The sequence below is a fragment of the Periplaneta americana genome, chromosome 7 (genome assembly GCF_040183065.1).
Source record: "Periplaneta americana isolate PAMFEO1 chromosome 7, P.americana_PAMFEO1_priV1, whole genome shotgun sequence".
NCBI lineage: Eukaryota > Metazoa > Arthropoda > Insecta > Blattodea > Blattidae > Periplaneta > Periplaneta americana.
Genome location: NC_091123.1, coordinates 169,270,928 through 169,284,488, shown reverse-complemented (window position 1 = coordinate 169,284,488; position 13,561 = coordinate 169,270,928). Strand labels below are relative to the sequence as shown.

At 34.7% G+C, this 13,561-nt stretch overlaps 1 protein-coding gene across 5 annotated transcripts in view; it reads left to right on the top strand.

Moving 5' to 3' along the window:
• Positions 1-13,561, top strand: part of Nhe2 (Na[+]/H[+] hydrogen exchanger 2) — a 178,203-nt gene that overhangs the window by 152,200 nt on the left and 12,442 nt on the right. For 3 of the 5 annotated variants that reach the window (XM_069831806.1, XM_069831808.1, XM_069831805.1), the window contains 2 exons: positions 3,703-3,765; positions 11,433-11,621. In XM_069831806.1, the coding sequence (XP_069687907.1) occupies positions 3,703-3,765; positions 11,433-11,621 (252 nt within the window). The remainder of the gene's footprint in view (positions 1-3,702; positions 3,766-11,432; positions 11,622-13,561) is intronic. The other 2 variants (XM_069831810.1, XM_069831809.1) reach the window with 1 other exon arrangement.

The following is a 13,561-nucleotide window of genomic DNA, read 5'->3' as shown; positions in this document are numbered from 1 at the left end:
ATTTCATTTTACATAGTAGGTACTGATTATTTCAAAGTAATACTCTTTCATTGTTCCTCAAGCATTATTGAGACCATTGGTGCACAAATGTTAAAGAAAATATTTTACTCCCAATTACATGCAATAGGACATTGTGAGGCTTTTACACCGGAATCATTTTTCCTTGCTGTATACTTACTTACTTACAAATGGCTTTTAAGGAACCTGAAGGTTCATTGCCGCCCTCACATAAGCCCGCCATCGGTCCCTATCCTGTGCAAGATTAATCCAGTCTCTATCATCATATCCCACCTCCCTCAAATCCATTTTAATATTATCCTCCCATCTACGTCTCGGCCTCCCCAAAGGTCTTTTTCCCTCCGGTCTCCCAACTAACACTCTATATGCATTTCTTGATTCGTCCATACGTGCTACATGCCCTGCCCATCTCAAAGTCTGGATTTAATGTTCCTAATTATGTCAGGTGAAGAATACAATGCGTGCAGTTCTGCGTTGTGTAACTTTCTCCATTCTCCTGTAACTTCATCCCGTTTAGCCCCAAATATTTTCCTAAGCACCTTATTCTCAAACACCCTTAACCTATGTTCCTCTCTCAGAGTGAGAGTCCAAGTTTCACAACCATACAGAAGAACCGGTAATATAACTGTTTTATAAATTCTAACTTTCAGATTTTTTGACAACAGACTATTTTTCCTTGCTGTATATTAATATAAATTCATATTATTATTAATAAATGGGATAAATTAAGCTTGAATTTAAATTTATATATAGTTTATTTGGAAAACGTTGAGCAAGTATCAGCAAGTTGGGAGCGTTACTGAATTGAGTTAAGAGTACTTCACAAGCTGTGAAGAGAGGACATTTTCTTTATGTCAGGTTTAAAGATTTATTAACGTAAGTATATTAAGAAATATAGTAACGTGAGATGGAAAATTCGCCATCATGTATTATTTTTCGAGAAAATTTTTTCGCTTTACAAATAGTTGCTTTCTTCCTTCCCTTATAACCTCAAGACCCTCATATGTATTCTTCACTCAATATTCTCATCACTTATCAGCTTACCAAATAAAAGTTGTAAGTCGTCTAACCATTCATGGCTGTGTTAGTACAGACTCCAAAACATCATTGTCATGTTTGTCTTGCTGTGAGAGTACTAAAAAGGAAATAAGAGCTGACGAATATCATATTTTGAGAACTTTACTAATCTGATTTAAATTCTCACATCACTATTAGGTCCACATGATATGATGAAAGCCTTTCATTTTAAAATAATTACTGTTGGCTGAGGAAAACATCATAACAGTTACGTTATATGATTCGTGATTTCTCTTCTTCGTTATATCTGTGGACTCCTCACTTTATATTCATAACGTATTCACAATCACAGCTCAATGAGCACCCGTACTGATCTGTGTTACTGAAACAAAAGCTGATCTGCTACTATAGGTACTGTACAGCCCTGTCACGTTCCCCTCCAAGCCGATTCACTCCCTCCAGGTAGGAGAATAGAAACTGCACATTGCACAGAGACCAGTGCACAATGTGCGCGACTACACAATGTGCAGGGTTTTGACATGCCTGGCCTAAACATAACTGATATATGATTAGTTCTTTTTTTATTAAAATATAATTCTGTAGAGACAGGGGCGGACGCAGGTTTTTTTTTCGGGGAGGGATTTGAGGAGATAGTAAAAATGGAGTAATGAGAAATAAGTTTATATACTCACAATTTGTTTCCGAGTCACAAACATTTACAAGTTGGCCTGAGTAGCGTAGTCGGTATAGCCTTCCGTGCTCGAAGTTTTGGCTTCTACCCCAACCCAGCTCGATGGCATTTAAGGGTGTTTAAATGCGACAGGCCTCATATCAGTCGATTTACCGGCATGTAAAAGAAGTCCTGAGGGAAAAAATTCCAGCACACCGGCAACGCTGATATAACCTCGGTAATTGCAAACGTTGTTAAATAAACCATAATTTTTTTATTTTAACATTTACAATGATGCAATACAAAAAGAATGACATTTACAGAAGAAGGCGACGAGGCTTGTTAGACATTTCATCCAGTACTTCATGAGCTTTTACTTCTACATTTTTATGTATATACATCAAGGCCAGTCCATTTAATCTGTCTGCTCCCATCGTGCTCCTCAAGTAAGTCTTCAAACACCGCAATGTTGAGAACGATCGTTCTGGTGTTGCTGTAGTTACAGGCAATGTGCAGAAAAGTTTCAGCACCTTAAGAATGCAGGGAAAAACAATTTCATTCCACCTGTTCAAAGATGATATAAAATCAGTAGGTATTAGGTGAAGATTTTTCTGATCAAGGAAATTTCTTCTCCACATCTTCAATTCATTGAAGAAAGACTCTGGTGATGCATCAACATCATAGGGCCACTGATTTACTACAGCCTGAACAGCAGTTTCTAAATCTTCATCTGATGCTCGCACTATGTTTTTAGGCAGAAAAGTTTGTATGGACTTTAGGATTACCTTATGATTTAAAAACCTGCCCTTGAGCTGACTAATGAAATAGTCTAAGAAGGGAAGGAAAATTAAAAGCCTGAAATACTCTTCATGACTCTCTGTCTTGAAGTAAGAAGGCTGTGTTTGTCTCCCTGCAGTTCTTGGAATTTAACACTTTACTTACTTACTTACAAATGGCTTTTAAGGAACCCGAAGGTTCATTGCCGCCCTCACATAAGCCCGCCAGCGGTCCCTATCCTGTGCAAGATTAATCCAGTCTCTATCATCATAACCCACCTCCCTCAAATCCATTTTAATATTATCCTCCCATCTACGTCTCGGCCTCCCTAAAGGTCTTTTTCCCTCCGGTCTCCCAACTAACACTCTATATGCATTTCTGGATTCGCCCATACGTGCTACATGCCCTGCCCATCTCAAACGTCTGGATTTAATGTTCCTAATTATGTCAGGTGAAGAATACAATGTGTGCAGTTCTGTGTTGTGTAACTTTCTCCATTCTCCTGTAACTTCATCCCGCTTAGCCCCAAATATTTTCCTAAGCACCTTATTCTCAAACACCCTGAACCTATGTTCCTCTCTCAGAGTGAGAGTCCAAGTTTCACAACCATACAGAAGAACCGGTAATATAACTGTTTTATAAATTCTAACTTTCAGATTTTTGGACAGCAGACTGGATGATAAGAGCTTCTCAACCGAATAATAACACGCATTTCCCATATTTAACACTTTAGCAAAGAGAATTTACGTGGAAAATTCTCTAATTCCTATGTTCATTCACGAATTAAAATTAATATTATTTTTCTTTCTTGTTTCGTATTTTTCTCAAAATTTCGGGAGGGGATATATCCCCTTAATCCCCCCCCTTGCATCCGCCCCTGTGTAGAGATATGTTATATTTCCAAGCAATACAGGAAATGGCAGTTACTAGTAAATTATGGAGAGTTTAAAATAAATGATCACGCTTGATGCTTCATTAGTGTTGCATTAAATGAAATGCTTTTAGAAAACTGTGAAAGGTAATAGGCTATAGTGGAAATATAATTACGATCAAACTCACAATGCAGAGTGTGTTTGTTTTATAATTAACATGCTTTATAGCGGTTGTTGAGGAACCACTTATTGACAAAATGCACTTGTTTCTGTGAGGCATGCTATAGGAATTGTGAATTTTTACTTGAACAGTTACTCAGCATGTATATGTGAATTGTGTCTTAACAGATGAAACACAACCGTCTGGAAATAGTGAAGCAACCAAGAAAGCGCCTCGGGAATCAGGTGATAGTGAGTACCATTCTGTTTATTATTGAATGTAGTAATATCAGTTTTTCTTAGTATGCGTGTTTTAAGTCAGGATGCTTTTATACACTACCGGTACTGTATACTTGTGTCGAATAATAGCCCATTTCTATCTTAGAATAAAGGTAATTCATGTAACTTGAACCATAATTAGATTTATATTATCTTGAATGTACAATATGTATATAAACTTTCTGTGCAATGTTGATTAAAATCTCTGGACTGACTGGTAGATACATGAGTACCTACCTACTTCAACTTTCATTGTCATTTCTTTCCATGTGAACAATTATGAAACTGTAATTCATATTCATAGGTGTCACTTATTGTATCTACATAAACTTATGAAATCGATCTTTAAAAGTTATACACATTCTCACATTAATCTAAATTTGAACAACGATTTAGGAAAAAGTGTTCTACAAGACTTACATGTAGAAATTGAAATATTTTTATAAACATAATTTTTAAAAAGCAACACCCGTATATGATACACAATATTAAAAATTACTGTACAAAAAAATTGAAAAATGCACACGGATTCAGAGTAGTTAAAAACATATTTCTGTCTTACTGAATGTTCATGAAACTTTAAAATTATTTTCTGCAGTACCAGTAATGGCACCTAAAAATCTTGTATTCACATTACGTATACAAATATGAAAAATATTGACCATGAACAATATTTTCTGTGTAAAAATGAGTTTATTTAATTTTCCATTTCCAGTAATATGTGCCATAATATGAAATATTTACAATACATAAAAACATTCATCCAGAGATCTGCTGATATTTGAATATTTACTGCTCTGGTATTTATATACCAAATTCTTTTTTCTTTATTCATGAAGATAAAATTACCGGTATTGCTATTTTTATTGACTTTGTGGCCCTAATTTCTGTTTCTCCCGCTTTTATCATCTATTATGTATTTATATTTTGTGTGTAATGATAATTAATATAACATTGTATTTGTTGTTTTGTGAATAAATATTTAAGCTTATTTTCATTTTTTGTGAATAAAAAGTTAAGCTTTTTACTAATGCTACTTAGCTGAGTGGCATAATAATTAATTACAGACGCAATTTGGCCTTTAATGTGTTAGAGGAATTGAACCATGCTATCCACATACCGATTTCTACAATATATAGTTACTGTCCACATACTAAAGTGGCTAATAATACTTGATAATGACAGTTTTCGGTTTGAAAAGCTGCTAGGTACGTTATTATTTACCATTTATCATCATCATCATCATAACCACACAATATTCTTCTTTTTCTTCTTCACTATCATCATAGTCTAGTATATACAGTCACGAAGCTTGAGTTGTTGAAGTTGCTAGGAACAATAGACTGTGTAGATACTATTTCGCATTGTCTGTAATTAGGTGATAGTAGCGATCCTAGTGGTTAGCAACTATCTATGGATGCATATTTATTACATATTGAGCTTCGTGACTGTATATACTAGACTGTGCAATCAGTATCTTTATCTTCTTCTTCTTTTTCCTCTTCTTAGCTCTCGTCCACCAGGATTAGACATTTTGCGTCTATTTTAGTCTCATAAATTTTTGACAGTTTACTTTTATGAAAATATACAACATAATTAGCATCAAAAAGAAAGAAAGAAGAATGGTAGCCTAAATAATCTTAATATAAGCATTCTTAAAAGAATTATAATGTCAGAGAATTTTTTATTAAATGTTCTGGCTTTACTTTAAATCTTACTGGTGCTAGTATTCTTGCTTATACAAAATATTGCAATGTAACCTTGTGTATTAGTAGGCGACAAATTGTATTATGAATAGTGCAATGAAAAAAATTAACTTTCAACTTGATGGTATTTTTTGTCTTACATCATATCAGAAATGTGGCCGATCATTATGTGTGAATAAACATTAGGTCTACTGTACCGATATAATAATCTTCACTGATATGGACACATTTAAGGAATTAATCCTTAAAGAAATTAAAATGACATTCTATCTCATATTATCAGCTTTTAATGTAGATATGTTTCTTTCAATAGCCAACCGCAACATGATAACAGTAATCACTACAACAAAAACCTTTTTCTTAAAGTCATTCAGAAAGAAAAAGAATTGTACATAGCCTATGTAGTCTGTATATTCATTAAGGCCCAAATGTTGTATTTTAACCAGGAAAAAAAAAAAGGAATAATATTTTGAAAAGTACATTATATTAATTTCTGTAGCCTAATGATTATGACTTTTGGTTAATACCGGTATTTGAAAATGAGAGTTCCTCCCAGTTGAATTCAAAATTTAAATGTTGCAATAATTCTTATAGTACCGGTCAATACACCTGCTATTAAAAATGACATTTAGTATCATTTATACTCTATATGAAACCGTAACAATCTATGAATAACACTATACTTTCTCATGCAAGGTGGTATCATAAGGTATAATCAATTTAAAAAATCTTATTTTCTTGATGGATATATTATATTTCGAATTATTTTATCTAACGTTTAGATATAGTTGATAGTTTAAATGTTAATATTTATCAGTAGAAAAGCCATGTAATAAATTTACTGAAGTTTGATTACCGGTACTGTATATAATTTAATGAATTAGGCCTATTTCGTGTATTGTTCCTGACCCAAAACTGGGGCTTCAACATGAGCCTTACATAACCACAAATAAACCAGAAACAATGGCATTTTAATCAAAAATGCTACTAGCCTGTACATAAATAGAATAAATTATTAATATAAAAATTATCCACTAGTAAAGGAATATACAAAATAGCCAAAGAATTATAAATATAAAATACATCAACTAATAAAGGAAGAGAGGCCAACTGTATTAGGCTATACTATTTCACTTTCGCAAGAAACATTACCATAAGATAGTAATAGTTTTCATCATAAGTTATTTAGGCTACATTTGAAGACCACAGGGGAAAAACGTGATAAGTCCAAAATTATCGATTTTCTGTTTTAGATGTCGTGTAGATTTGTGTAGTTTAACTGTAAAGAATAAGAATCTTATAGGTCCAAAGAAATTTGAAGAATGATAAGCTAAAGACAACACAATATAATGGGTCTGAAACTTTCAACTTGCTCTCCTGTAAAAACTGCAAAACGTGACTTACCATGTTTTTCCCTTGTGGTCTTCATTTTTCCATTTCTACTTCACCATGACTCTTTCTTATTTCATTGCACCATAATATTTACATTATGAATGGCTTTTCGTGAAATTTCTTTTTTTCTACCTGAAATTTGATAATTCTCATTTATACGCAAATTTTTTCTGCAGCTAATGAAGTCCAAAAATATATTTCTTCACCAAGAAACTTTAATGGTTGATGTTGGATGGAGTGCAAACATAAAAAAAAAAAAAAAATTACAGTTTGTTACATGGTAATAAAGAACACTCTCGTTCTAAGCACCACATTCCATTAGGTCTAATAATTTGAGATTCTAGGCTTTCAATATGTTGAATCACAAATCAGGAGTGTGACATTAATAGATTGATCTACTTTATGTGGTTAACTGGAACCGTAACAGAAACAGGAGTTTTTGAAGATATTATTATGTATAAAAATTTAATCCCATTATAAAATGAACGAGCAAATGCTGGGTAACTTTCGGTGCTGGATCCCAGACTCATTTCACCGGCATTATCACCTTCATTTCATTCAGACGCTAAATAACCTGAGATGTTGATACAGCGTCGTAAAATAACCCAACAAAATAAAAAAATAAATTATAAAATGAAGAGAAATCTTAATGAATTACGATACCATACACAAATTTTTAAGATATAAGGAAAATGTGAAGGGGTAAATGTGTGTGAAGTCCTAAACAGTTATGGTTTATTTTGTTTTTGTTGCTATTCATAATTCTCATAGATACTAGCAGTGATTATAATGTTCAGTTTAACAACACCACCAGGACCGTTGATTAGGTACATACTTATTGCTCAACTTCATTGATTTCTTTCTTATGCCAGGTTCTCTTATTTTATTGAGCATATGATAGTTTAAAATTAGGTAGGCCTATATAGCCTACGGGAAAGACAAATGTTTTTCTCGCTGATCTCGATAGGACAATGTTTATTCTCACAGGACGCAATTAAATCATATAAAAAATAAGTGTGAAAGGTTGGATATACAATTAATTGAAAAACTGTTTTATTTATTTTCTATGTTGGATATTTAAATTCAAATCTTGATGAGATCAGGTGAATTTGATAGGCAGAGTACCGGTACTTTGGTTTTCCTGCCATAAATTAATAAAATATGGAGAAGGAAAACGGAGGGAAAAAGTCGGATTTCAACTTTAATGTATCCTTGGATGTCATGATTAGCAGCAAGTGTTGACGCATACCAGGTGTAATTACTGAAATATGGCTGGAAATACGCAAACAATGATCTTTAATAATTCTTTAATTTCTTAGTCAATTTGCTCCAAACTTATAATTGATTGCTTGTGTAGCTCTTATAATGTCCTATTTCTAAAGCATACCCTTCACAGTGGTTCTATTATCTTAGAGTCATATTTGCAGGGACTCATATTCGGAGAATACGGAGGTTGCTTCAGAATTATCCAGTTCCACCTGTTAAGTAAATTAAACACTTAGACAGCCATGTGACAACGAGCACCATTGCGAAACACAATGAGATGGGTACCGTATCCAAGAGATTTCTGTGCTTCCAGTGATTGTTGATCGTAAATGGCGTTCCAAAAAAAAAAAAAAAAAGACTGTAATATGCAACCCTTAGGAGCCGTGCGTCCATTATAGTGGCCAGCTAGTATTATGGTCATGACGTGATATAATATGTTATAAATTGTATGTTACATATGAAATATGTTGATATTCTTTAATTTTATGTAACATTAAGGACACTGCACTTGATTGAAATAATAATTTTTTTTTTATGTTTTCCTTCAAAAGGAGCAAAATAATTTCAACTGCAGTCAACTGAAACCCCGTCAGCTTTCATGCGTACAATTACACTGATTGCTTTACATGGGCCCTCCCCATCCTTTACCACAGGCTCAATTGACTGCAGTGGCCAGGACGTGAACCTGCGATCTTAGGCACAATATGCTGGCCGGACAAATCTTGTGCACCTTAAACCGCTCAGCTAACGAATCCAACATGAATTCACCCGATTATGCAGGTATAGGAACCCCTGGTTAAGAGTTAGACATTTGCGTGCAATAATGGTCTTCCAATTTCTAAGGGTTAATACACCTTTGTAAACATAAGCAACAATAAACATAAATTTAAATGGATCCTGCTCTTGTCTACATTCATTTTTTTGTCCTTAGATCATTGCAGTATCTTATTATTATAATTATTGCATATAGTGTATAAATGGGATTATCATCTTATAATGATAACTTACAAACAATACATATCAGGCACCACTCCATCTCATACTACCAGCTTACATTAGTCACAGCAATGAGAGCTGTGAATACTAGCAATGTTGCCATTAATTTTCGAATGACCTGTGTATGCGATAACCATGATTATATTAGACCTTTGACACAGTCCCTTGTTGAGTGGTTTATTTCTTGGAAATTTTTTTCGTAGAGAGTGAAGAACAGATTCCCAGATATAATTAGATATATCATATTTGTTTTTTTTTTTATTTTTTTTTTCATATAGTTGTAAATAAGCTTAATCATCAATGAAATGTAACATAGATATTCGTAAAGAACTTTAATGTAAAACTTATAACAGGAGTAATGTTACAAATAAACTACCGGTACCATATAAAATGTACACATGTAAACCACAAGTAAGAAATGTGAATGGTTTGTTTCACTTTCAGTTATTTTTACAATTAGGAGAAAAATTGCTGGCTTATAATATATGAGCCAATTTTGAAAAATACCTACGTGTTTATTCTTATCTTATCTTATTGTTATCTTATTGTTATCTTACAGATATTTTATACTATTCTATGTACTTATTATAGTAGAATACTTCATAGTTTGCTAACAATTTCTAAATTAAAAATTAAATTAGTAGATTTTGACCAGAAAAACATAAAATAAAATGTTTGGGAGAAAATAACCATACATTTAAATATCATTTTGAGTGACAAATAGCAGACATTACCAAAAAATAACTTTACCATTAGATTCAAAGTGTAAGAAATATGTTTATTATGTTATTGGGTCAAGATTGGTTTTTGAGCAAAATAAAGTGTGTTCAAAAAGTCACGCAAGCCTATGGGGGAACATGTATTTTAGAGTAGACCTAAGTGGTTATCGTTCTGTGCTCCACATAAGTGAACAGCTTTGACCATGTTCTGAAAAACATGTTGCAATATTTAGCGTAAGATGGCATTGATACAGTTCTGAATATTCGCTTGCAATTCCGAAATACTGTGTGCATCTGTAATGTAGGCGGCATCCTTGAGGTGACCCTCAAGAAAAAGTCTGCTCACAAGCAAACGTTCTGATGGGGGCAGATAAAAAAGTTAAATTTTTTTCTTCCACCATGTTAATAATGTCAAAAGAAGTGCTTATACAAATTTTGGCCACTCAACCACAATTACGATGGCCGTAAAAAAATAAGTTCGTCAGGGGCCGCTAACAGAAAAAAAAACACAATTTCATGGACAAATTTATTGGAACGGACACAGCAATTGTTGAGCTATTTTTCAACATATTTTCCATCGGAATTGAGAAATTTCTCATATCATGGGATCGACAGAGAGAGGTGCAGACACAGTCAAATGCCGGTTCCAATCTGAGGCGGCTGACTTCTGCGACACAAAAATTGATCCTATGTTATGATAAATGTCTCTATTCCAGTGGGGGATATGTTGATAAATACCGCAACAATTCTTGTATCTGTTTCAATAAATATTTCTATGCAATTGTGCTTTTTTTCTATAAACGGTCCCAGGGAAAATCACTTTCTGGACGGCCTCGTAATTGCGGTCGAGTGGCCAAAATTTGTATAAGCGCTTCTTTTGACATTATTAACATGGTGGAAGAAAAAAATTTAACTTTTTTATCTGCCCCCATCAGAACGTTTGCTTGTCAGTTCAGTGTCCTTTAGCACCTGGGAAATAAAGGAAAATAATTAACAGAGAAATAAAAGGCAACAATTACATGTGAGTCTGCGTAGAGTTGCGTGATTTTCTGAACACCCTGTAGCATGTTTTGGAAACAAACCAATCATGTATGAACAAGATTCTACTGTAATTTCGTCCACATCTATGGAGTAACGGTCAGCGCATCTGGCCGCGAAACCAGGTGGCCTGGGTTCGAATCCCGGTCGGGACAAGTTACCTGGTTGAGGTTTTTTCCGGGGTTTTCCCTCAACCCAATACGAGCAAATGATGGGTAACTTTCGGTGCTGGACCCCGGACTCATTTCACTGGCATTATCACCTTCATTTCACTCAGACGCTAAATAACCTAGATGTTGATACAGCGTCGTAAAATAACCCAATAACTCTACTGTAATTTCATGTAAATATAGAACTGAAAATGCAAATTGCGTATATATATCTTGATTTTTAACTCATGTTTTTAGTCATGATCAATTTATTAACAGTCACACCCCTGTTATGTGTCTCTGGTTATAAGTGTTGCATGTTTATATGCTGTATAAAAAGCCATGTCAGTATTAAACAATAAGCCCTCCTGCAGCAACGGGGACAAATGCAGCGGCGGCTGAGTGCGCACGGGTAACCACTCCAACTGCAACAGAGACCATGTTGCCGTGGAAAAGAGACGATGAGGGAGAAAGCACGTGCCCACTGAAACAGAGCGAATTTCCTGCCTGGTGCTCTAATAAAGAGTATCTCGCCTACAGTTCACCCTCAGCCACATTCTTAGGTAAACATGACATCCCATTTCTTAAGGTACACATAACCTCAATTTTTCTATTTCGTCTTGTTAAATGGCAACAAGAATAACGTTGCCACATTGTTACACATAATGATGTTACATCCAATACTGCCAACCTTGGAACCATGTCGTTAGTAACCCTTGAGCCATATTGGTTTGGATATATCAATCTCATTCTTATTTCATATTTAAAAATAACATTACTGTAGCATTTCCAATCTAGAGTGCCTCTAACATGTAACTGGCAATTTCCCAGCCTGTTGCTATACTAAAAGCCAGGTTATGAACCGACTGAACAAGAAGTAGTTGGCAGGGCGAGAGGAAAGTGCGGGTTAGAGGGCTAGCCTGTACAGCGATGACACGTTGAGTGTGGAGGGTTGGAGGGGAAACGAAGAATGGAGCTTTTCATTGGACCTCATATGAAAATGTCGTCTGCTAACGAAAATCTGGCAACGGAATCACGGAGACAGTGTAGCCAAACTTCCCAGTTCCTTTTGAGTACCACGTGCATTACGAGTCGCACTTTGTACCAGCGTCATTAGCTCGTGCTTTCTTAAAAACAGTAATTTTAATTACTAATATTGTTGATAGTGTTATCTAGAACTATATATAGTAGTTATTTTAAACATATCGGTGACAAATGCTGAACACGCTTTGAACCTCGCGCCACTATGTGGCAACACAGCTCAGAAAGAGAGCAACAAAACGTTGCTTCCGGTTTAGTCAGTTCATAACCTGGCTTTTAGTATAGCTCTTCGTCTGCCATAACGAGAACCACTTTCACCATGAAATATGCTTACATAGACAGTTCTTCAGTCTTATTGTTATAGTACAGGATTGTGAGTGTAATTAAATGCTATCACATGTTTAATATTGTTTAATATTATTACAACAAATGTTCAAAATGATGTCCATCTGCTCATAGGCAAGCTTCAATAAATTATTAATTAAATGGCGATCTTACTCGTGTTAATTATGTAAGCATGTGTGGCTTACAGCTGTTTCGGTGCTACTTGACACCATCCTCAACTTCGCTGCCTGTTGTGTGTGTGTGTTCGTGTGATGAAGAGTTATGTCAAATAGTGTATGTGTTCTGAAATTGATCTGTGTGTTGAAGAACACACACACTATTTGACATAACTCTTCATCACACGAACACACCCACACAACAGGCAGGGAAGTTGAGATAGCGCCAAGATCTAGTAGGCTCTGAGGATAGTGTCAAGTAGCACCGAAACAGCTGTAAGCCACACATGCTTACATAATTAACACGAGTAAGATCGCCATTTAATCAATTATTTATATTCAAGTGTTAAAAGTAGTGTACAAAAGATTCAAAATGGGTTTAAAAAATTGTTGAACACTAGCTCCAGCTAATTTTTGAAATGTTATCAAGAACATTACAAATGCCATATGAAGAGTCCACTGCAAGAATGATGGATGTCACTTTTTTGTCGAAAATGAACCAAGACTGTCAATGCATAGCTTAAGACATATAGAATGTACATACAGAGTTATATGGCATTAACGCTGATAGGCTACTCATTGTCCAGTAATGATCGGAAAATCACTGTTAAGCTTTGAGCGCTAAGCATTTCAAACTTTCAATTGCTTCTCCTGCAAAATGTATTCCAAATGACATCCATCATTCTTGTAGTGGACTCTTCATATAATCTTAACAGTGCTCATGTGAGTTGCTTCCGAAATTCTGTAACAAATGTTTTGGAAACTTACTTAGTACCTATCCCAGTAAAGACATATCAATTCTGGATTCACAATCCCGTCATACACAGACTATGGAAACCAATTACATTGTAGCATTGCTGTCAGGATTGTGTCTTTCAAACACTGAGATCTCATGTAGCCTCAATTTCAATAACTGTGTTGCTGTATGTGCGGATTCACGTGATATTCCAATGGTTGATTGA